General features: G+C 39.1%; 1 protein-coding gene across 4 annotated transcripts in view; it reads left to right on the top strand.

Annotated features, from left to right (window-relative positions):
• The first annotated feature begins 6,033 nt into the window (after positions 1-6,033).
• The window catches only part of myocd (myocardin), a 52,626-nt gene continuing 32,679 nt past the window's right edge, over positions 6,034-25,980 (top strand). For 2 of the 4 annotated variants that reach the window (XM_054754194.1, XM_054754174.1), the window contains exons 1-2: positions 6,043-6,351; positions 20,662-20,727. In XM_054754194.1, the coding sequence (XP_054610169.1) occupies positions 6,297-6,351; positions 20,662-20,727 (121 nt within the window). In that variant the 5' untranslated portion in view covers positions 6,043-6,296. Of the gene's footprint in view, positions 6,352-20,661; positions 20,728-25,980 lie in introns of all 4 variants that reach the window. The other 2 variants (XM_054754165.1, XM_054754183.1) reach the window with 2 other exon arrangements.

Raw genomic sequence — 25,980 nt, 5'->3', positions numbered from 1 at the left:
CCAGCTGCCTACAGTCTGACTACGCTCTACCGCTGTGCTCTCAGGTTTGTCATTGGCTGTAGCAGCCTCAATCACCACTGCGAGCTGTACACTAAAGCTGGCATGCCCTCCTTGACTGTAAGGCGATATTCACACTGGAGGACTCTGGTTTGTAAAGCCTGAGTCCCACTTATTTATGCACTTTTCTTCGGAGAACTGAACTAAAGGCCTTGTATGCCTTACGATCCAATGACATTTTGCAGCATTCTTCTCCTCGTGTTCAAACTGAAACAGGGAAAAAAAGCATTCAGTTTCTCTTCCCCCTCTTCTTGGGGAGCCTTCTGCTCTATCTTTAAAGGAAAACTGCACTTTTTTTGGAATTTTGCCCATCATCCACAATCCTTATATGAGACATGAACACATATCTTTCTCATTTCTGTGCGTTCCAAAGATATAAAAATAGATAAACAAAGCGACACAAGCCTGCCACCCACAAAGACCGCAATTAACTCATTCAATCCCGGCCATTTTCCAGACCACTTCAGCACCATTTTCCATTTTAGACGACTTTGACTGATCTTTCAAGGCACACAGGACATTGTGTTCTGTGGCTATAGAAACATGGAACCTACCAAAAGACAGATTAGACCCCCGTTTCTCATTAGAAAAAAAAAAAAGTTTGTTTCTAACTTTTTCCATTTTTTAGTAATCAGCAGTAGAACATAGGTAAGTTTCAGGAAAATATCAGTTCCCAACAAGAAAAGGAAGAAAACCAGCTTTTTGTGAAGAGATTTCAAGCATAACTTTCACTTTGACACAAATATTTTTTGCTTTTGTGACAGCTCAGATACATAAACAACACAAAAAATGGGTTGTTTTACATCAAAATAAGACATTTTTTTTACAAATATACAATTTTCATATTTGGAACTACATGTGTGCACGCGTGTGTGCACGCGTGCGCGTAAAATGTCCCTACAATGCGTAGAAGAAAGAAGAAAGAAAGAAGGAGAAAAAAGGTACTAACACAAAACCACTGCTGAAAAAACTGGCAGGTAAAAACAGGTAATAACACTACTGCTGAAAAACAAGCGGTCACGGAAAAAAACAAAAATCGCTGCTGCAAACTCGCTAGCAGGAAGCACCAGTACTCACAAGACACGAGGGTAGGTTGACCAGAGAGCAAGGAACACGGGGATAACGAGAGCAGGTTCGGCGGGTGTGCTGCAACAGAAAGACAGCAGAGGGCAGCAGAGCAGCACCGCAGCTCATGACAAAAATTGCTCTGAAGTGAAATGCATTAGTGGGGAGTTGCGTCATCACCTCTTTTCGCCTCTCGTGCAAAAACACGTAAAAGACGTATAAATATGGATTTATAAAAACGTAACTTTGGTATGAAAGGCTTAAAACACCTCCAAAAACCTCCGACAAGGTTTTATATCCATACTGTGACCATGTAGTAACAGGTACATTCATAACATGGAATACAGTACTTACAGTAATTTGGTCCTTTTAAGCGTTACCGGACCTTCCTTCCTGGGCGCATTTATTTCACAAATCAACACAGAAAGGAACGCGACACCTGGTCAATATGCTGGTAATATACAGTAGTTCAATCGGCGTAACAAAGTTAATAATAATCATCACAATGTCGCTGTAGCTTGGTTAATATGCACACCACATTATATGTTAATGGAGTGTTGTTGCCACATTTTGGATTTATAGGCGGAATAAGTGTTCTTAGCTCCGTCTTTTTATCTGTTTTTATATCTTTAGAACGTACAGAAAAGAGAAAGACATAGGTGTTCATGTCTCACATACGATTTGTGGATGATGGACAACATTTTTTTAAAAAGTGCAGTTTTCCTTTAATAAACTGACAACGGAAATCATTCGAACGGTGCCTGTGTTCTCAAAGTGTTACCGCACTTTTTTCTATTGCTTCCGCTTATTAGTTCCATTTTTGTTTTGTTATTGTTATTTGTTTGTTTTTGTTCATTGATGTATGCCGCTCTCTTTCTTGGCCAGGTCACCCTTGTGGAAGAGGTCTTGATCTAAATCAGTATGTTTACATGCAGTAAAAAAAAAAAAAAAAATTATTGCATGAATTGGAGTAAACCTATCTTTTAAAAACACGCTTGTAGTCATATTAACATACTTAGATAATGTGATTGGAAACTAGTTTCCGCTCTTGCATGTATGTGCTACGGGTCTCCACGGCGATATGGAATTAATTGTGGCCGAGTGGGCCATAATCGTGAGAAATTGCTAAATGTTCGCTGTATGCACACTGGTAGTAGCTGCTAGCTGCTGTCTAAATTGTTGCCGCGTAGCTCATGAATGTGGAGAAATACAGACAACTGTGTTATTATTAAAGGCATAAAGTACTGTACATATTAATGTAGGAAGCTGAACCGTCGTACTTTGCCGTGTAAAAAAGTAGCCGTGCGGCGACCTGTATTGTTTCGGTGCAAATTGTTTTACGTAATCACTTCAGTGGAGACATAGTTGATAGTGATTGTAGCTTGTACAATTCACATTTGCAGCAGGGATGTGGTTGCCAGGTCTTGCGAGAGAAACAAGCCCACAACAACAGGGAACTTGGGGAGTTGCAAGCATCTTTAAGCCCAAAGTTGCTTATAATAAGCAAATCTGGCAACGCTGGCCTCGATGCTTTGTTTATGTGACGTAGCATCCAAACCTTTCCACGTGATGAAAGAAACGTTTTGGGAGTCGCACAGCGTATGGCCAATAGTCACGGTGGAGAATTTGAACCATTTTTCCGTTTATGAATTATTGCATCTGACCAAGCTTTCCAGCCATTCCAGTCTTGTGCAGGTCTATAATCCTTGCCCCATTAGGTCATTTGACATGGTGGTGGAGAGTTTTTTTTTACTCTCTCTGTTACAATAAAGTACCATAAAAACTATGGACTGTTCATGTCTTTGTCAGGGGGTACATTTACAAAATCAGCAGGTATCAAATATTTATTTCATACAATTCAGATGTTCCATGACCTGAAATATTGGCTGGTACTGTGCAATACATCGTTAAATCAGTCACCAAGCAGTTGAGTGGCAGCATTATCTTATCAGCAGTATGATGCAGATGCTCCACTCTGTATTTAACAAGTCACCCCTCAATGTTTCTCCTACATACCAGCCAGACATTTGTCAGAGCAGAACTAAGCTGCTCTCCTCTGAAAAATTCCTCAACAAGGGGATGTCTGCTCATCATGCCAAGGCCTCGTCTGCGCTCGTTTATTCCTCTGCCTCGTTGGAGACGGCACTGTGGTGCTTGTGAATGCAAACTGGAGACACAGATCACTTATATGAACAGTACGCCGAGCAACATCAGAAGAAACAAGGAAATGAATCCATTAGAAATAGAAAGAAATAAGACAGGAAATTAGTGCAACATCAGCCAGGTTTTTTTGTGTGTGTATGTTTTTTATTTTTTAAATATTTCAACTTTCTGCTAGTACATTTTCTTCTCGTAATTTTGACTTTATTCCCATGAGATTTTTACTTTATTTACTTTATTCTCATAACATTATAACGGTTTCCACGATCTAACTTTCCAAAAATTACAACTTTATTTGTTGTTTTGTTTGTTTCTCATATTGTTACAACTTTTCAAAAATGATGTCTATTCCTGTAAAATGATGCTTTTTGTCTCATGAGAATACGACTTTTTTCTCTTGATATTTTGACTTTATTTTCATGAAATTGCATCTTTTTTTTTCCATTTTCTGCTTTTTTTTCCCCAAATACTTACTAACTTACTAACTTACTAACTTTATTTTAAATTTTATTCTCAGAATTAGGACTTTGTTTCCATAATATTTTCACTTATTATTATTATTATTATTATTATTATTATTATTATTGTAACATTATAATTTTTTCTGCAACCAAATTTTCCAAAAATTACAACTATTTGTTGTTTTGTTTGTTTTCCATAATTTTACAACTTTAAAAAACATAACATCTATTGTTGTAAAATTACAGCTGTTTTTTCCACTTCTGCCGTTGTTTTTTTTTAAATATTCCAAATATTTCAGCTTTCTTCCTCTACATTTAATTTACTTCTCATCATTACAGTATGACTTTGGTGCCATAGTATTTTGACTATAACATAACTTTTTCCGCAACCTAATTCTCTAAAAATTACAACTTTATTTGTTGTTTTGTTCCTCCATCCATCTTCTATCACTTATCTGAGGTTGGGTCGCGGGGGCAGCAGCCTAAGCAGGGAAGCCCAGACTTCCCTCTCCCCTGCCACTTCGTCCAGCTCCTCCTGGCACATCCTGAGGCGTTCCCAGGCCAGTTGAAAGACAACATGTCCTGGGTCTTCCCCAAGGCCTACTACCGCTCGGACGTGCCGTGAACACCTCGCCAGGGAGCCGTCCGGGCGGCATCCTGACCAGATGCCCGAGCCATCTAATCTGGCTCCTCTTAATACCGAGGAGTAGCGGTTCTACCCCGAGTTTCTCCCGAATGGCAATGCTTCTCACCTTATCTCTAAGGGAGAGCCCATCCACTCTACGGAGAAAACCCATTTCGGCCGCTTGGTCCCGCGCAATCTTGTCTTTTCGGTCACTACCTAAAGCTCATGACCACAGGTGAGGGTAGGAACGTAGATCAACCGGTAAATTGAGAGCTTTGCCTCCTCTTCACCACAAAGGACCGATGCAGGGTCTGCATCACTGTAGACACCACAACAATTCGGCGGTCGATCTTGAGTTCCCATCCTTCCCTCACTCGTGAACAAGAACCCAAAGTACTTAAACTCCTCCACTTGGGGCAGGATCTCATCCCCGAATCGGAGATGGCACGCCACCCTTTTCCAGGCGAGAACCATGGACTCTGACTTGAAGGTGCTGATTCTCAACCTGGCCGCTTCACACTCGGTTGTGAACCGATCCAGTGAAAGTTGAAGTTCACGGCTCGATGAAGCCAGCAGGACCACGTCACCTGCAAAAAGCAGAGAACCAATCCTGCAGCCACCAAACCGGAACCCCTCAACGTCCTGGCTGGGCCTAGACATTCTGTCCATAAAAATAATGAACAAAATTGGTGACAAAGGGCAGCCCTGGCGGAGTCCAATCCTCACTGGAAACGGGTCCGACTTAATGCTGGCAATGCGAACAACATTCAGGGAACAAACAGCCCAAATTAGGTCGTCCGGTACCCCATACTACCCCCGGAGTATTCCCCACAGAATTCCTTGAGGAACATGGTCGAATGCCTTCTCCAAGTCCACAAAACACATGTAGAATGGTTGTGCAAACTCCCATGCACCCTCAAGGACCCTGCTGAGAGTGTAGAGCTGGTCCACAGTTCCACGACCAGAACGAAAACCACCCTGCTCCTCCTGAATCTGAGATTCAACAATCCGGCGGATCCTCCTCTCCAGAACCCTGAATAGACCTTACCAGTGTGATCCCGCGATAGTTGGAAAAGGGGGGACCACCACCTTGGTCTGCAAATCCAGAGGCACCGCCAATCCAGTTTTGTTTCTTTTTTATAATATTACGACTTAAAAAAACGTCTTTCTCTACTATTTCAACTTCATGCTACTAAAATGCCGTTATATTTCCTCATAATATTGCAAGGTGTCAAATTTTTCTTGTAATTACAACTTTTTTCTCTTAATATTTTGACTTTATTCTTGTAAAATGACTGCTGATTTTTCCATTTTTGCTGTTGTTGTTTTTTGGGGGGGTTTCTTTTTTAAATAATATTTTTTGAATGTGCCGCAGGCCAATAAAAAAACACTGAAGTAGTTATTTCCCCCAATGTATACACGCATGTAAAGAACTCCGGTTCATCAACAGTGTCAAAGAAAGTTTCTGGAGTTCCAGCTGGATGTTTGTCTATCTGACTCTCTCCTCCAATCACACAGCAGGGCTGATAGGCAGATATATTTACACTGGTATCAAGGGAGGAAGAAGTCATCAGCCAAATCCCGTCCAGCCTCCGGCTCCTACAGGCGGGACTGTAGCGCCTGGCCCCTCCCAGAGCAGGGCATATCTCTGTGTGCTCCCCCTGACTCAGACCTCAGAGCTGTGGGCTTAGATGGGACCAAAGCCTCAGCCAGACTCACACACTTCCACATCGACGGCAGTACTCAGAGTTACTTCCTAGAGTAAACACTGGCACAGAGAGACTCCGTTTAGTGTGTCTTCAACTTTCTTCAACATCTGTCCTCGACGTAGGCCGAGTCGGCTCCATCTCATCTCAGCCGAGAGGGGGCCAGGTGTGCATGACTGTACCTTGCAACTTTTCAACCCTGGAACTCTACTGTAGAACATTATGACTCTTCTGGGCTCAGAGCACTCAATACTGATACGAAGCAAGTTCAGATCAGGTAAGAAAACCTTTTCATTGATTGACTGAAGACACTTTTACTGCAGGCTGTTTGTCTGTCAACACAGGAGGGGCGTCCAAAGTGTGGCCCACAGCTAATATTTTTAATGTCCTTGGCATATTCTAGCGCAACTTAAGGATAACAAGTTGAAATGTTGATGCTTATCAAACAAAGCGTACAAAATTGAAAATACCAAAGCCACATCCTTTGATTTTTCAGCATGCGGATGAGGTTTGGACGTCGCTGACATCCAGGCAGTGTTGTGCTCGTTATGCGTTATGAGTGACAGGATCTTGTACTAAACAACATGCAGGGATATCAGTGAAAAGCCTCCGATAGAACAAGCCAAACGATGCTCTGACATGTTCCTTAGTGTCGTCTCAGGCAGGTTCGTGCACTTGTTGCATGCCAGCCGCTGAGGGAAAGCAAGCAATTTTGACACTATGGCTGGAAGCACGCTGATAAGAGAGATTAGATGCTGCTGTGAGGTTGAAGGTTATCTTAATAAGGTCGAATTGGAAGCTAATGGCGCTTGTACTTCTACTTGTGTGTGTGTGTGTGTGTGTGTGTGTACCTGGTCTTATCAGAAACAGTGCAAGTACTGATTTGAATTCCCCTTTAACACACAGCAGCAACCGTACCACTCCTGCCGTTTGGGGTGTATGTCAGAGGTGCACCAAGCGAGGCACGGGAGCCATTTGCAGCGCCACAGCTCTTGGTTTCTGGCCCACGACACATTCGAAAAAATACAATTCAACAAAAGATTTTTGATACTTCCAATCATTATGAAGCAGAATTCACCAATTGTAAACGGTTTGGAAGTTTGGAAGGCAGTCGTCTTCGTTCCATGCTCGCACCTTCACGTGAACAAATTTGACTTGACTTTTCTGTGACTCATGATGTCATTCGTCACCCGTAACACATAATAGTCAGCAGAGCACAGAACTTCACCAACGTGGCTACAGCTCGGATCAACACCTCATTCATTCTGCTGCATTTCCTACACGACACTTTATGAAGATTCATTCCCGAAAACTTAAAAAGAAGCTCTGTCTTGCAATGTAATGACCAACAAATGTTGCGTCCTGTGTTCTGTCACACACACACACACACACACACACACACACACACATACTATGAAATCATTGTGAGCGTGTGTTTGTGCAATGACTTCATTGCGCATGTGTGTATTTCTGACCAACACTGCCCCCTCCCTGAGAAAAGTGTAACTGATGGTAGCAGAGATAGGAACTCCAAAGCAGCAATGTTATGTTTTGTAGCGTCTCTGTGCGAGCTGGACGTTTCAACGAGCTCTAATGGCAGTGCAGCAGTGGCAGACGAAATGGGGCTTTTCCTTCTGAGTTGTTTAGAGTAGACCGGCAGGGTGGGAAATGACCCCCGGGGCTCCAGGGAACACGAGAGGGCTCATGTAAAACAGGCTGTGATTTAGATCATGTCCACACCATTACGGATGTTTTTCAAATGCGCATTATCACAGTTAAAGCTGCACTCGTGTGGGTGGAAGTGTTTTTTAAAAAAGTCTCTGTCCACATAAAAACACATTCACCGGCGGAAAAATCAGCCATCATAACGCCAGTGTTCATCAATATAATGGTATTTTACATGTGCAGTCGTCCCTCGCCACATAACGGTTGAAATTTCGTGGCTTCACTCTATCATGGTTTTTCGAAAACATATTAACTCATTCAATCCCAGCCGTTTTTCAGAAGACAACCACTTCGGACGATTTTGAATTACCTTTCAAAGAACAGAATAGAAAATAAATGTGTTCTACGGCTTTATAAACATGGAACCTACCAAAAGAAAGATTCGACACCTTTTTTCCCTTCTTTAGTAATCAGCAGTAGAGTAGAACATAGGTGAGTTTCAGGAAAATATCAGTTCCTGACTAGAAAAGGGAGAAAACCAGCTTTATGTGAAAAGGTACATTTCAAGCATAACTTTCACTTTGACGCAAATATTTTTTGCTTTTGTGTCAGCTCAAATATCTAAACAACTATACTAAAAAACTATACTATACTTTACTACATCATATAACTATACCACAACATAAACAACACAAAAAAAGTGTTTTCTTTACGTCAAAATAGTTTATTTACATATACAACACCATCACCTATTTACAATTTTCACATTTGGAACTGTACTATTTTGTGTGCATGTGTGTGCACGCGTGTGCGTGGGTGTGCATGAGTTAAAAATTCCCTACAATGCGTAACCTTCTGTATGCTACGCTCGTCCACGCTCTCTGACTTCCTCCTTCCTGTCATGTGTGATTTGTCAGTATACATGACCCCTGCCGAGCTCTTATCCAATGCACTTCTGCCACCTCGTGGCCGTTTTTATGGCTTTAAAGTGGTATGAAGTGTTAATGCATTAGTGGAGAGTTGCATCATCACCTCTTTTTTGCCTCTCACGCAAAAAAAACGTAAACGACGTGTAAATACATTGTCGGGATGAGGTGTATAAATACGTCTTTGGTATTGAGTGAGTTCACTAATAAACCAAGCTGTTTTTTGGTTAAATGCAGCCGATTATTAGTCAAAAACTATGCATATTTAAGCAAATGTTACATATTTTTTGCCTAAATTAAGTATTTTCAAGCAAAAAAAAAATATTAAATGAAGTAAAATACAAAGATGAGGCATTCAAAAGACGCATTCAAAGACTGATGAACTGTAATATTCCACACTGGTCACTAGGTGTCGGCACTGTAATGTTTGGTGTGTGATACCACTGATTTCCTTTCCGATACGATACTGCGTAAAATTCATTGTCCTTTGTACAACTACACCTATGTGACATGTGACTGAAATATTTCAAAAAGTAGTGTATTTCAAATTCTAGCATAAAGAATACAATACATGAAATATGTAGGTATATTGATGTAGCGTCATGACTTACAGTACAGTTGTCCCTCATTTATAGTGGTTAATTGGTTCCAGACCCGACCACGATAAATACATTTCTGTGATATAGGAGTCAATGTTAATAAATATATATAATTATATATATATATATATATATATATAGTTCTAGCATAGAAAACCTTTTTATGACTTTCTAAATACATTTTTTTTCTTTATTACAACGATGTAGACATGAAATAACACCCCTATAGTCACCTTTACACTCCTATTATTCATTGTTTACACCAGATTTCACAACTATTAGGCTACTTGGACACTAGACGACCAGGGGCTGGCAAGCTAACAAGCTCGCTAGTTAGCGTCGCATTTATTTCTTCTAAACTTAAGAAAGTGTGTCAAACACAAAGTAAGAAGCCACAAACTTACCACTTCCACACAGAATGGGAGGAGAGCCTTTTTTTCAGGGTAATGTCGTAAGGATGGATGTCTCATCCATGTAACATTACTGCCACCTAGTGGCCAGAGTACTATATATCACTTGTGTTTCAATATGTTTGGACTAATAGACCATAGCCTACCAAGAAACGGTGATCATTAATCAATTTCTGAAAAACCACAATACAGGGAGGGACAACTACGACACAACAACAGAAAAACAGAGGACAAAATATATTTTAAAAAAACATGTAAAAATTGTGTTTTCAATAATAAAAAAGAAAATAAATAGAATATTAAAACCATTAAAATAAATTAAGAATTACTTGAAGAATGAAACCTAATTAACGATCAATTCAAACGCTCAATAATTACTTATTTTCCACCGTGCTCCTGTTAATGATTTACATGACTTCATGTAAAGTAACTGAAGTATCACAGTATTGATATTTTGATTTGAGTATTGATTTTACAGCCTGAAGATCTGGTATCAGACGTATCGATATTTCAGTATCGGTCTGCACTTCACTAGTTCGGTGAGACAAACAACAGGCTTTTATTGCAGGTTTGAATGATCTCACAACAGGCACAATAATCCCTAATAAAAACATGGACTACACCCAGCATCACTTCCTGTCCGCTTCTCTTTCAGGTTCCTTAGGGAACACATTTATAGTAACACGCACAAGCACAATTATTTATGTCCTAAAAGGCTTATTTGCTCTTATTTGGTCTACTATATTGGGTAATAGGGGTGTTATTTCATGTCTAGAGGGCTCTAATAATGTTAAAAAATGTATTTACAAAAATATTCCATTGATAAATAAATAAGGAGTCCTAAATTCACTTATCACGGTCGATTAACTGCGATGAACAATTACTCTACAATGACAAGTACATTATTTTAAAAATCAGCACTCGTTTACGAGCATGCACGCGTAGCACTGTAGGAAGTGGAGGGAGTGCTTGTAAGTTAATAACTTAAATAAGCAGGGCTGTCAAATGATTCAACATTTTAATACATTAAATCACAGTTTTCAAATGAATTAATCATAATTAATCACCATTTGCAACTAAGTGCAAAATATGCCCATTTTTTACTGTATTTTATGAACAGAAAGATAAATCACAGGACCCAATTTTATATAATTGTATGTATTATTTGTAACCTCTCCAAGGGAAAATTGAAATCATGCTAAAAGATAGCACACGTGTAAGAATTTCTAATGCTAATCTAATGCTAGTCTCTTTAATCGTAGCAGAACATTTGAATTACGCTTTAATGAGCCGCAAATTTAATTTTAATTCACGTTTTGAGTGCAGATCTAATTGGGATTTCCAAGTACTGTATATTTAAATGTAGCAAATTGTACTTCTGCAGTAAGAATTACGTTAAAAGACTATCCATTCTAATTTTCTGTTTATTTAGACCACACAAGCACACACACTAAAGACATGATTGTGATGTTGGGAGTGTCCATGAATGCATCCCGCTGTAATAATGTGACAATGAGACAGTGTCGCGGGCTAGAGACGTGTTTTTGAGTTGGAGATACATACATGGTGTTGGAATTGCACTGCTGTTGCTGTGGTGAGGTCAGAATAAAATTAGAAAAGAGCGGCAGACTCTGTGACTGTGTGGAGACACTATTGTCCCTCCGTCTGCCATCACAACAGAGAGGCGTGGCTTGACACGATGAGCATGCATTACTCACGCTAAAAATTGTACCGTAATTAGTGAGGGAAATTACCGTATTTTCTGTGGAACAGGAGTGATAGGAGTAGCAGATACTGGCACACGAGCTTAGAGCGCCCTCTCGTGGCAGTCAGTGTGAAAAAAAAACATACATAGGTCGCTCGGGAGTACAGGTTGCAGGACCAGCCCAACCATGAAAAAAAGTGTGACAAAAATACGCTAGTTACTGTTATTATTATTATCACTAATAAAGGTATTTTCGACAGCCCTATAAATAAAGTTTAAGTACATGACATAATGTTGCATACTTCTTACGACACAACACAAAAAAATCTCAGTTTGACATGTCCATACACAAAAACACAGTTTTTAAAGACAAAAAGCCACGTTTGCAGGCAGATGAAAAGTAAAAAAAAAAAAAAGCATGGAGTTGGTATACACACGTTTGTGCGTTTTTGAAAATAGCCGTGTTTTTTCTTTAGTTTATTCACAAAATGTAAAAATACAGATACACTCCATGTTCTCAGGGAATTACCATTTTGGGAAATGGGACTCTCCATCCATAAGCTATCCATAACTTACAAAAAGAGACCCAAAAGTCCAAAAAAAATAAAAGGAAAGAGTAGATAAGAGTAAAAATATAAAATTGTACGAAATAGTAACAAAACATGCATACAATAGTAGCCCAAAAACCTAAAATCAACCAAAAGTGAATTATTACAAAGATTATTTAAAAAGAAAGTTAAAATATTTGGAAATAAAAATGGAAAAGAGTGACGTTGTTACTGATAATAAAGTTTTTCACCTATGTGGCAATGCTGAGATGCAGTTTTTTCTTGAAATATATATAACATTTTCGCTTATTTGCGTGTGTTGCTTTACAAAATATCAAAGTGGCAAAGTTGCATCCTTTCATTTTTCACGACGTGGCCCTCGCTGGCTGGAAAAAGTATCTAATGAAAAGGGATTTGTCTTTACAAGTTAGCTGAATTTATGAGTCAAATACTGTGCGTAAGTGAAGTAAAGCTGCTTGTAAATTTAACTGCTTATGACGGCTGCTGTCCGACACCATCTGGTTGCTCAGATTTAAGTTTTTTTTTTGTCTTTTAAATTGTAGAAGATCACATTTTATCCACAGCCATGGACAATTTGTCATTTTACAACCCACTTGAACCGCCCTAGGAAGAATTGTTGCTGCATGGTTGACTTTAAAAGAAAAGATAAAGATCTCACTGAAGTGCTCCCCACAGACTGGCACATGCTGTGTGTGTATGTGCTCGTGACTGGTCTGGCCCTCATGTTGATTTGATTAGCAACATACAGAGCTTACTGATATTACGTCACAGTGTGTGACAGAGGTGTTAAAAAAATCATGAAATCGATGTTCTGAGGTGTTTATGTCTACCAGACCCACTTTACAATCACAAGCATTTGTAGTCGTGCTCTTGACCTCCATTTCTAGGCAGATTTGATCCCAACCAAGAACAAAAATCAGAAACCAAACTCATTAGAAGTGGAAAAAAGGCATATTCATATTTTAATGTTCATTGTTTCCCCGAGGTTTCCAGCTCGTGGTCCGGGGGGCATCCACACGTCACGTTTTGCAGTTGCTCCTCCGCAGTTACTTTTCACAGGAAGCACAAGAACAGGGGTGTCCAAACTTTCACATATCGAAAAATAAAAAGGATGCAACTTTGCCACTTTGATGTTTTGTAAAGCAACACGTGGAGATATGCTATAATAAGTCATATATCGTTCTAGAAAAAACTGCATATCAGGGTTGTCATATACTGTAGGTGAAAAAGCCAATGATTAGTATCAACTTCCCTCTTTGCCCTTTTTCCCATTTTTGCTGTTGTTTTTTAAAACATGTATTTTCCAAATATTTCAACTTTCTTCTTAACTTGTTCAATCCCAGCCATTTTTCAAAAGACAAGCCCTTCAGAATATCGTCTTCTATGGCATATAAACAGGGAACCTACCAAAAAAAAAATTAGACTCGTCTTTCATCAGGAAAAAATGTTTGTTTTACCTTTTTCCACTCTTTCGTAATCCGCAGTAGAACATAGGTAAGTTTCAGGAAAATATCAGTTCCTGACTAAAAAAAGGGAGAAAACCTTTGACTTTGACACATTTTTTTTTGACAGATCAAATATCGAAACAACTATACCACAACACAAACAACACAAAATGGGTTGTTTTATATCAAAATAACAATTTATTTACAAACATAACACCGTGAACTATTTACAATGTTCACATTTGGAACAAAACTGTGTGTGCATGCATTGTGCACGCATGTTCACACGTGTGTGTGCATGCGTTAAAATTTCCCTGCAATGCATAACCTTCTGCATGCTACACTCCTCCACGCTCTTCCACTTCCTCCTTGCTGCTGAGTGTGTTTTTAGAGGCAAACGATCCATTATCAAATGCACTTCTGCCACCTTGTGGCCGTTTTTATGGCTTAAAAGTGTTATGAAATTGAGTGCATTAGTGGAGAGTTGCATCATCACCTCTTTTTGCCTCTCCTGCAAAAAAGCGTAAAAGATGCATAAATACGTCTTTGGGATTGGGCGTTCGGGTTTATAAAAACATATAAATACGTCTTTGGTTTTGAATGACTTAAAAAATCTTCTTAAATTTTCTTTGTCATATTCGACTTTATACTTTTTCCCCAACCTAAGTTCCAAAAATTACAACTTTATTTTGTTTTGTTTGTTTCTCATCTTATGCAGTTTAAAAAAGAGCCTTTTTTTTTTAAATATTTCAACTCTATGGTATTAAAATTACATTATTATTTTGCCACATAATATTACGAGTTTATTCTCATAAAATTGTGACTTTTTTCTTGTTAGAATGCAACTTTTTTCTCAATATTTTGACTTTGTATTTGTAAAATTATATCTGTTGTTTCCATTTCTGCTGGGTTTTTTTTTTTGTTAACGTTCATCTATTTCAACTTTCACCTTGTAAATTTTCTTCTCATAATTATGACTTTATTCCCATAATATTTGGACATTTTTCTTGTAAAAAATACAGCTGTTTTTCCTTTTTTGCTGTTTTTATATTTTCCATTTCAACTTTCTTCGTGTAAATTTCCAATTTTCTTCTTGTAATTATGACTTTAGTCTCGTGACATAATAACCTTTTTACCTAATTTACCCACATTACCTAATTTAACACAAATTACAACTTTATAAGTGAGCTTTGCTTTTTGCTCTTTTTGTTGCCTTTTTTGCTGTTGTTTTTTCTGAATATTTTAACATTGTTCTTAAATAATCTTCCTAAAAAATGTCTTTTTATAATATTATGACTTTGCCCTGCGATTGGCTGGCAGCCAGTCCAGGGTGTACCCCGCCTGTCGCCCGAAGTCAGCTGGGATAGGCTCCAGCATGTTCACGCGACCCTAATGAGGAGAAACGGCATAGAAAATGGATGGATGGATGGATATTATGACTTTAGTCCCATAATATAATAACTTTTCCCGCAAGCTAATTTGCAAAAACTACAACTTTATTTGTGGTTTTCTTTGTTTCTCATAATATCACGATGTTGTTCTCATAAAATTGAAATTTTTTCCTGTTATTTTACAACTTTTTTTCTCCATTTTTGCTGTTGTTCTTTTTTTTTTATTATATTTTTAGAATGTGCCGCAGCCACCAAAAAAAAACACAGCGGGCCGCATTTTGGACACCCCTGCAATAGAAAGAACCCAAAATAATCCGCAAAGTCAAAATAAAATCATTGACTTCATATGAAGAAATTAAAAAATCAGACGTAGTTTTATGAGAACAAAGTCAAAATGTTAAGAGGGAAAAAAGTTTACAAAAAGAAACTGGTAATATTATTTTAGTAGCATATGAAATATAATTTTTTTAAAGTCGTAATATTATGACATACCAAAATAAAGTTGTCATTTTTGGAAAACTAAGTTGGGGAAATATTATAATATTGCGAGAATAAAGTAAAAAAAAAATATGATGAAAATAATATCATAATCATAAGAACAACATTTACATGAACAAAGTTGAAATCGTAGGAAAAAAAACAAAAAATAATAGCAGAAATGGAAAAAACTGTTGTAATTTTACAAGATAATAATGTGATGAGGAAAAATTATGTCATTTTAGTAGCATAAAATTGAAATGTTAATACGTTGTTTTTTTAAAGTCGGAATATTATGAGGAACATCCATCCATCTTCTTCCGCTTATCCGAGGTCGGGCTGAAGCCCAGACTTCCCTCTCCCCAGCTACTTCGTCCAGCTCCTCCCGACGGATCCCGAGATGTCCCCAGGCCAGTTTAGAGACATAGTCTCTCCAACGTGTCCTGAGTCTTTCCCGAGTCCTCCAACTCCCCAGGGAGACATCTGGGAGGCATCCTGACCAGATGCCACCTCATCTGGTTCCTCTCAACGAAAAGAAGCAGCGGTTCTACTCTGAATTCTACTCACGGCTGCCGAGTGGTTAGCGTGTTGGACCTCACAGTCAGGAGATCTGGAAGATCTGGGTTTGAATCTCCGCTTGGGCATCTCTGTGTGGCGTTGCATGTTCTCCCCGTGTGTGGGTTTTCTCTGGGTACTCTGGTTTCCTCCCACATTCCAAAAATATGCGTGTTAGGTTAATTGATGACTCTAAATTGTTCACAGATATGTGGTTGTTTGTCTATATGTGCCCTGCGATTGGCTGGCAATCAGTCCAGGGTGTACTCTGCCTTTTGCCCGAAGTCAGTTTGGTTAGGCTAAAGCATACCCCCGCGACCCGAGTGAGGATAAGCGGCATAGAGAATGAATGGATGTACTGTACCTGCGATCTTGTCCTTTCCGTCACTACCCAAAGCTCATGACCATAGGTGAGGGTAGGAACGTAGGTCGACCGGGAAATTGAGAGCTTTGCCTTTCGGCTGAGCTCCCTCTTCACCACGATGGACCAATGCAGAGTCCACATCACTGCATGCACCAACCCGCCTGTCGATCTCACGTTCCATCCTTCACTCACTTGTGAACAAGACCCTGAGGTACTTAACTCCTCCACTTGGGGCAGGATCTCTTCCCCGACCCGAAGATTGCACTCCACCCTTTTCCGAGCGAGAACCATGGACTCGGACTTGAAGGTGCTGATTGTCATCCCAGCCGCTTCACACTTGGCTGTAAACCGATCCAGCCAGAGTTGAAGATCGTGGCCCGATGAAGCCAGCAGGACCAGATCATCAGCAAAAAGCAAAGACCAAATCCTGCAGCCACCAAACCGCGCCTAGGAATTCTGTCCATAACAGTAATGAACAGAATCGTGTCCGACTTATTGCCAGCGATGCGGACCAAGCTCTGACACCAGTTATGTAGGGAACGAACCGCCTGAATTAGGTGGCCCGGTACTCCGCACAGGATTCCTCGAGGAACATGTGGTTGAATGCCTTCTTCAAGTCCACAAAACACATGAAGACCGGTTGGGGAAACTCCTATACAGCCTATAGGACCCTGGACCCCCATGGGCCAAAAAGGCCCGATCGAAGTCTTTCCCTCGCCACTAATGTCCACCAACGGGTTCTGGGATTACCGCCATGACAGGCTCCGACCACCTTACGGCCACAACAATCAAACAATCAAATCAAACAAAGTTGTTATTTTTGGAGTAAAAGATATAATAATATGGGAATATAGTCTAAATATTATGACAATAGAGTTATAATATTACAAGAAGAAAATTTAGGCCGATTATTTAGGAAGATAGTTGAAATATTTGGAAAAAATGTTTTTAAAAAAAAGCAAAAATCCATACTAATAATAGGCTTTTTCACCTGTCACAATGCTGAGAAGGAGTTATTTCTTGATGTATACAGTACATAAGTTCTTAGTATATTTCGAAGTGACCAAAATGGCCAAGTTGCATCCTTTTGTTTGTCACTATGTGGCCCTCGCTGGAAAACGTTTGGACACCCCTGGCGTCTTAGGAGTCCTAGAGTGACAGCCACAAATTCCTTGTGTGTTTTATCCCACTTGGTTGCTCATACTCGATTGTGCTGCTAGAAATAAGCAGTAGGTGTTGGGGATACCTGTTGATGAGAAGTTGTACAGCTGAGCTCGTACATCTCTCCTGAGCACGCTCCTCTTTGTGCTTGAGGGGAAGTTCTGGGAATTGATGTACCAATTTCATTAGCGATTGGAGATCAAGTGTGGAACTGAGGTATTATTCTTAGCCCCTTTCATTCTTGCACGCCGCCTTTGGAGTGTTTTTGTAAATCACAATATCACCACAGCGCCGTGTGTCGTAATTACCACTTCACCAGAGCCAAGCAGGCAAACTGACAAGTTATTTACCTCATAAATCTGACATGTTGTAAATACGGCGTTGCACTTGTATATCCTTTATTGTCAGGAAAGCCACACGTGTGTTGAAGAGACGAAGCAGTGGTATGGCGGAAATGATATGTGATGGGATGACGCCACCTGGCTCGCGTCCACTCTGGATAACAATAAGGATTTTGTGGCAGCTGGTGTGCTTCTCACAAAGAATTATTATCTTGGAGAGTAAGAGTTAAAATCCTAGACAATGTGGACGGCTTTTAGACTGAAAACACCTGCTTTTTTTCCCTGGAGCTGAAGATGTGTGCTGCTTTTGGTGAAAACAATGGGGGTTATTTTCGTTGACATGTTTCGGTCCTCTTACATTCCACAACTGCATCCTCGATGTGATGAGCGCCTTGTGTTACATAACTGAGGTGCTTTACCACGAGAGCCGAGTGATGAGCAAACCGAGTGGAAACTGACTTTTAAGCTGGAAAGCAGAAAATGCTTGAATGGGATCAAAGGGTTTGGGTTATGCTGAGGGTCCCTGGCTTAGGCTTGTTTCATGTTAGCGTGGGTTAGGGTTAGGGGGTTAAGAGTTGGGCCTTAGGATTCGGGATAATTATCTGGGCCCAAGAAAAGCAGAAACATATCAAAATGTAGGGTTAGGGTTAGGATTCAAGGGCAACCACCCCGAGCAGACAATGAGCAATAGAAGCAGATCATTATTAGGGCACCAGCCAGGGTGTACCCCGCCTCTCGCCTGAATTCAGCTGGGATAGGCTCCAGCATACACCCACCACCCTAATGAGGATATATATAAATAAATGGATGGATGGCATTGGTTTGGGTTTGGGCACGGGTGTCCAAAGTGCACCCTGAGGGCCATTTGTGCCCACAGCTGGGGTTTTTTTGGCCCGCGACACATTCTAAAAGTATAATTTAACAAGAAAACATTTGTTATACATGTTTTAAAAATGGAAAAATTTGTATTTATATCATTTTTATATTATTATATAATGTCATGAAGTAATATTATATTATATTATTGTATAATATATATAATATTTATAAAATATTTTCCAAAAATAAATATTAAAATATGAAGAGAAAAAAGTTGTCATCTAAGAAGAATTTTACAAGAATAATAGCGTAATATTAGCAGGAAAAATAACATCATTTTAGTAGCAGAAAGTTGAAATATTAAAGAAAAAAGGCATTCATGATTGAAAGTCATAATATTATGAGAAACAAACAAAACAATGAATAAAGTTGTAATTGAAAATTAAAAAAAACAACTGTAATTTTATGACAATAAAGTCAAAATATTAAGGGAAAAAAGTTGTGTTCTAACAAAAAAAAGTTGAAATTTTACAGGAATAAACTTGTTATAATGAGGCTGAGCAGTAGTAGTCGTAGTTCAGTAGCCTAGACTTGCAATGTTAAACAAAAAACAACAAATAAAGTTGTAATTTGGGGAAAATTAGGTTGCATAATTTTGTCAAAATATTGTGGGAATTAAAGTCAGAATTACAAGAAGAAAATTTACAAGCAGGAAGTTGAAATAGTTGGGGAAAAAAACAGCAAAAATGGTAAAAACAAAACAGCTGTAATTTTACAAGGATAAAGTTGGAATATTGTGAGGGATGCGCAGACTTGAAATATTAAAGAAAATCGTTTTTTCTTTTTAAAGTAAGAGAAACAAACAAAACAAAATAAAGTTGTAATTTTTGGAAAATTTGTTTGCAGAATGAAGTGAAAATATTAACGGAATAAAGGCAGAATTACAAGAAGAAGATTTACAGGAACAAAGTTGAAATAGTTGGAAAATTTGAAAAAATACAGTAGCAGCAGAAATGGACAAAAATGGCAGTAATTTTATGAGAATAAAGGCAAAATATTAAGAAAAAAGTCATACTCCAATGAGAAAAAAGTTGCAATTTTACAAGAATAAAGTCGTAATATTATCATAATAATAAAATAATATTAAAGAATAATTAATAGTAATTAAAATAACGTCATTTTACTACCATAGAGTTGAAATATTAAAGAAAAAAATAAGTTTAAGTTGTAAAATTATGATAAACAAACAAAACAAAATTTGTTTGGGAAAAAGTTTGCAAAGATTACTTTTTAAAACTAAAGGTGAAATATTTGGAAAATTGAAAAAAAAAACAGCAAAAATTGAAAAAAAAAGAGGAAAGAGTGAAGTCGGTACTGATAATAGGCTTTTTCATCTCCAATGACAAAGCAGAGGTGCACTTTTTTTCTTCAAATGTATATAACCTCTTAGGATATATTATTTTTCCAACATTTTTCACAATGTGGCCCTCGCTGGAAAAAGTTTGGACACCCCTGTGTTAGGGTTTTGGGTAGGGGCTAGGGGTTAGGATTCCATGTTCACCACCTGGAGCAGACAATGAGCAATAGGAGCGGATAACATTTAAACGTCCTGAGTGGAGACCTTCAGATGTCTGCAGCAAGGCGAGCGAGACACCACAACAAAGAATAGCAATGCAAGACAGCCACAGACGCAAGTCATGGGGGAGTCTTGATGTTTCTGACCCCGCACTCCCACCTCGACTGTACACACAAACACACATTGAGTGTGTCTGCACACCCTGAGGACCACACACACACACACACAGCAGGTCTGTTTAAAGCCAGGAGCAGTGTTTATCACTGCCGACATCCTGCTCGCAGAAATATTTGTGACCAAACTGCTTTGGGGGTTTTTTCCCCCCATTTTGTGCAAGCATGTGCATTCTCCGTACATGTGTGCTGTATACATTCCACCTCAATGACAAAAATCCCGCTGCCGGTGTGTCAAAATGATGCTCGTGCTTTCTACTACTCTGCGCTTCCTGATTTATTTTTATTGTTTGTTACTGTCTCCGTCTTTCCATGTATCCCTCCTATTTTCCGCCTTCTTGCGCCGCATCTTCGCTATCTGTCTGCCTGACTCTGTCACCCTTCCTCTTCCTCCCTCCCCCCCACCTATAGTGCTACAGTTAAGACTTCAGCAGAGGAGGACACGAGAGCAGCTGGCAGACCAAGGCATCATGCCTCGTGAGTAACAACCTCCAACACGGAGCTGCAGCACAAACACACACACACACATTCAAAAATGCTCCTTGCCTTGAAGTATTTTTAGCTTTAATTGAAATGATGTTTTGGAGTTCTTGAGGACTGGGGTTAGGGTTAGGGTGCATTCAGCCATTTGTCCTGCTGTAGATGCTATAGGAATTATTTCTATGTCAAACATTTCACACTAAATACTAGAACGGTTTCCGAGACACGAGCTTCAACTGATTCTAATTTTCAAGTAGCAAATCCTAAAGCCTACAGAAAAAGAGCAGTAAGAAGACTGGAAGAGTGCAAGTAAACTGGTTTTAAAACAAAGCGGCTTCCAACATCACACAGCCACTTTTTGGGGCTTTGCATGAATGTTCTTCTAACTCAGTCGGTCACTTCCTCTGAGACTGATGGTTGGTTGGCTGAATGTCCCTTTCGCCGATCGCAGATACACACTTTCTGACTAAAACCACTGGACCATTTCTGAATGGACTCGGGTGTAAGACAGGGGTGTCCAAAGTGGGGGACAGTTGCGGTTTGTTTTTGACCTGCGGCATATTGCAGAAATAAAATTAAACCAAAAAACCCAGCAAAAACAGTCAAAACAGAGCAAAAAGTCAGTAAGGATGAAAAAGCCGAAATGTTGATACTAATAACTAATGGTAAAACATAGTTTTGTCTTTAAATATTCAGTATATACAGTCGTCCCTTGCTACATCGCGGTTCGAACATTGCTCCCTCACTGTATCGTGGTTTTTAAAAAATGAATGAATGAATAAATGTAAATTATTAGTGAAAAAAATGCAAATTTAAGCAAATTGTATTTACTCTTGGCGGAAATTAAGCATTTTCAAGACAGGCACTGGACTTGTCACTACGTCCCGCATTCCAAAAACATGCATGTTAGGTTAATTGGAGACTAAAGTGGCCATAGGTATGAATGTGAGTGTGAATGGTTGTTTGTCTATATGTGCGACCAGTCCAGGGTGTACCCCGCCTTTTATTTACATCTTAAATGGCGTATTTACTCTTATTTTGTCTACTATATCAATAGGAGTATAAAGCCTTTTAAAGCCACATTACGAAGTACGTTGGAATTATGCTGTCCCTAAAAAACAACAAGGAACTGCTATAGTGTGAGTCTGTTGTCTTATTTATGTCTAATACGTCATATTTTCTCTGATTATAGCTACGATATTGGGTAATACAAATGTAAAGGTGACTCTAGGGTTGTTATTTCATGTATTGAGGGCTCTAATAATGTTAAAACCATATTTAGAAGATTCCATTTACTAACATTGAATACTACTTTGCGGAAATTCACTTATCGCGGTCAGGCCTGGAACCAATTAACTGCCGGGTTTTTTTTAAAGTTACATAAAAATATCAAAGTGGCCCCCCACATCCTTTGATTTTCAGCATTCGGCCCTCGGTGGAACAAGTTTGGCGGCCATATTTTAAATTTCTTTCCTCCCCTTTCAGGTGAAAGATGTCTAAAAAAAATGAAATGACTTGTTAGAGAATTGGTTCACAACATGTTTAGCAATGTACAGTGGAACCTCGGTTAGCGTCCGGTTTTGGTTAACGTCGGAAATTTACACCACAATTTTGCCTCTGTTTGCGCGCATTCTCCGGCTAGGGTACAATATGGCGTTATTAATACACTGCGTGAGTCCAGCTGTGTTCTTAATGTATGTTTTATCACAAAACGTCCTTCTTTGTTAGCATCCAATTAGCTAGCTAAACAAAATGGCTAAACAGCGCTAGACTCTCAAAAATGTTAACACAAAACACAGTTTTATAGTTTTGCAATGAAAGTTTTACATGCGTTGACGTGACTGAAAACAAGAAGGTGGTGGTGGTTGATCTCGCCGCCACATCGTGTCTTTGGCAACGGTCACGTCTTCTTTGACGGTAAACCTAACCTTAAAGGTTCATTTAGCCCTTTCATCACTTATACTTGTATGCATTTGAAATGGTTTTATGGATGTAAAACTATAATTGTACAACAGATTAATTGGATTTACAGTCATCCCTTGTTCCAGACCCGACCGTGATAAGTGAATTTCCACGAAGTAGGATTCATTACTGATAAACGGAATATTTTTGTAGTTACAGCATAGAAAACCTCTTTTAGATCTTCTAAAAAAGGTTTTTTAACATTATTAGAGCCCTGTAAATATGAAATAACACCCCTATAGTCATCGTTATACTCGTATTACCCAATATAATAGACATGATAAGCAATAATAAGACATAATAACTAAAATAAGTTCCTTTGTCATAGTATCTTGAACGTAATGTGGGTCGATCGCATGGCATTAAAAAAAAAGATTGTCCATACGATGACTTTTGTCACTTGATTGTTGATATATTCATGCCAGTCTGCCAGTTTGTTTACAGTACATCACATAGCACAACGCTTATGCGCAGGCTGCGGCATCTCTGAAGTGACTGAGAGCTTTGAGCATAGCAATATACCGTAGTCATGTGTCAGTCGCGAACAAGTCGTCTCTAAGAGCTGGCTTGAAATGAAGGAGCCAATCGTCGTTGGGAGCCAATCGTTTTTTTTCCTCGTCTTTTTTTCTGTTAAAGGCCACTGTCGTTGGTCAAGATGTGTGGTGGCGTCTCTGTGTCCACACTGAGCAGGGGGAGAGGCGGGGTTAAACACGCTGTGATGCTCTTACACCCGATTCGTTCGTGAGAAATTTGCGTTTGCCTCATTTTTCTATTGAAAAATTGATTTAGTATTTTATAAAATAAGATTATATTGTAATATATTTTTGTAGCTGTTCATTGAGGTTTAAATCATTTACGTACACATAATGTGCTAATAAATTTATTTAAGACAACAAAAAAAACGAGGAGCCACTTGGGAGCCGGCTCTTTTTAGTGAGCCGAGCCAAAGGAACCGGCTCTCTCAATTTGTTTATCCTAAACATAAGATTGGTTTTGAAACTGAAAAGGACAAAATAAGCAGCCACCACGTCCACACAGACTAATAGTGTAATGATCAAGTTTGAATCAATACATTTTTGAAAAACCCCGATAGAGTGAGGGAGCGATGTTGGAAGTGCGACGTTATTTCTTGTCGGGAAAAACTGATTTGGTTCACGTCCGTTTCGGTTAGAGTCGGACCTTCTGGAACGAATTACTGATGCTAACCAAGGTTCCACTGTATACCAGTTATTTTACATATCCTAACATCGTGATATCAGCGCGTGTTTTTGTAGACACCCTGTATATTTGTTCACATAAACATTCCATCCATCCGCTTCTGGCCCGGACACCCAGACAAATTTTACAGCCCATTGTGGCTCATGAGTCCAAAAAAGTTGCCTATACGGTCGTCCCTCGCTACGTCGCGATTCGATTATCGCTTCCTCACTATATTGTGTTTTTTCAGACATGAATTAATTAATGATCACTGTTGGTGGTAGGTCTATGGTCTATTATTAGTAAAAAACATATTGAAATACAAGTGATATGTAGTATTCTCCTCGCTAGGCGGCAGGGAGATATTACCTTACATTACATTACCTTAACACTGCATGAAGTCATGAAGTCAGCCATGGCATGTCCGACATGATAGAGTGAATAAAAGTTCTCCTCCCATTCCGTGTGGAAGTGCTATGTGTTTGGCTTCTTAGTTTAGAAGAAATAAATCCAAGGCTAACCGGTTAGCTTGCTAGCTTGTTAGCTCGCTAGCTAGCCATCTCAAGTCCTTGTAGCATAAAAGCTGCGCAATGTGGTGGAAACAATGAATAGCAGGAGTGTAAAGGTGACTATGATAGTGTTATTTCATGTCAACAGGGCTCTAATAATGTTAAAAAACGTATTTCGAAAATCATAAACAGGTTTTTTATGCTCTAACCACGAAAATATTACATTTATTATCATTAAATCCTATATCGCGGAAATTCGCTTGGGTCTGGAACTAATTAACCGCTTTAAACGAGGCATCACTGTACCTGTAAGCGGTATCACTTTATATTAAAGTGCTTGTATAACCTTTATTAAGCCGTAATTAAAGTTCATAAGCCTCTATTATATTAGTAATATTTATATTAAATGCTTATTTAGAATGTATTTACTTGTCAATTTGAATGGGATATTTGACAATAGTGCTCAGGATGGATAATTAATCCTGCTATTACGTACTTATTAACAGCTAACAATGCTGCTCTGCAGCTACGGGATCGAAAGTAGGGACAGGGCTTGGTTAGGATGAATAAAGAAAATATTTTGCCCTTATTAACGGTTAAAAATGCTGTGGGAAAAGTAACAAACCAACATGGGTCTTCGCACAAGTTACTAAATGTTTTTATTTTTCAGTGCATAATTACACAAAAACAACGTATAAAGTTAAGTGATTGCAGACAAATCAAACATTTTCATAGTACAAACATAGAAAACCTTTTAAATATGCTTTTTTAGCATTATGTGTGTTTCTGTGTGTTGCAATAAACGTGATCCGGATGTGTCGCGGACAAGAAGTGGTTCAGAGTTGAGTTTTAGTAGCCCAATTATTAATATTACGATTATGATGTTGTTGTGAGGGCATTCAAACCTGCAAGAAAAGCCTGTTGTTCTGGCTGTCAAGTCTGGCGCTTGCATGTCTCACCAAACACTACAGTAACATTACTGACACCTAGTGAGCAGTGTAGAATACTACGCAGCGTCACGTCATTGAATGCATCTTCATAATGCCTTATATTTGTATTTTACTTCATTAAGCCATTTTTATGCTTTCACATGCTTCATTTAGACAAAAAAAACACACAACATTTGCTTCTATTTGCATATTTTTTTCCTAATAATAGCCGAAAAACCGTGACAGAGTGAAACCGTAAATTTCGAACCATCATGTGACAAGGCGCGACTGCACGACCTTCTCCTAATTTACGCAGGAGGTGAGTTTCTATACGATTTGGTGTTCTCGTTGGTAGCGTGGGCGTAGAGCAGGAGAAGGCGAGGCAGCCAGCTTACTGTAGATGCAGCGAGACAACACAGCCAGACAGCGTCGGTAAGTGACCGCCGAGGAATGCTTTCATGCTGAAAGACTCTTTCAGTTTCCTGGTGATCGGCCACATTTCCTGGGACGGTACCTGTTTACAACACTGCGTCAAAGGAGTGCTGTATGAACGCAGAGGCATAGTGATGAGGACATGTAGACCTGAGAGTGCTCTTAAATCTTTGCCATCATCCTGATTAATGGTCTCTCCGGTCTCTCCAGGTCAGGGTTGC

This window comes from Dunckerocampus dactyliophorus, chromosome 2 (genome assembly GCF_027744805.1).
Source record: "Dunckerocampus dactyliophorus isolate RoL2022-P2 chromosome 2, RoL_Ddac_1.1, whole genome shotgun sequence".
NCBI classification, from domain to species: domain Eukaryota; kingdom Metazoa; phylum Chordata; class Actinopteri; order Syngnathiformes; family Syngnathidae; genus Dunckerocampus; species Dunckerocampus dactyliophorus.
This window is presented reverse-complemented; position numbering and strand designations above follow the sequence as displayed.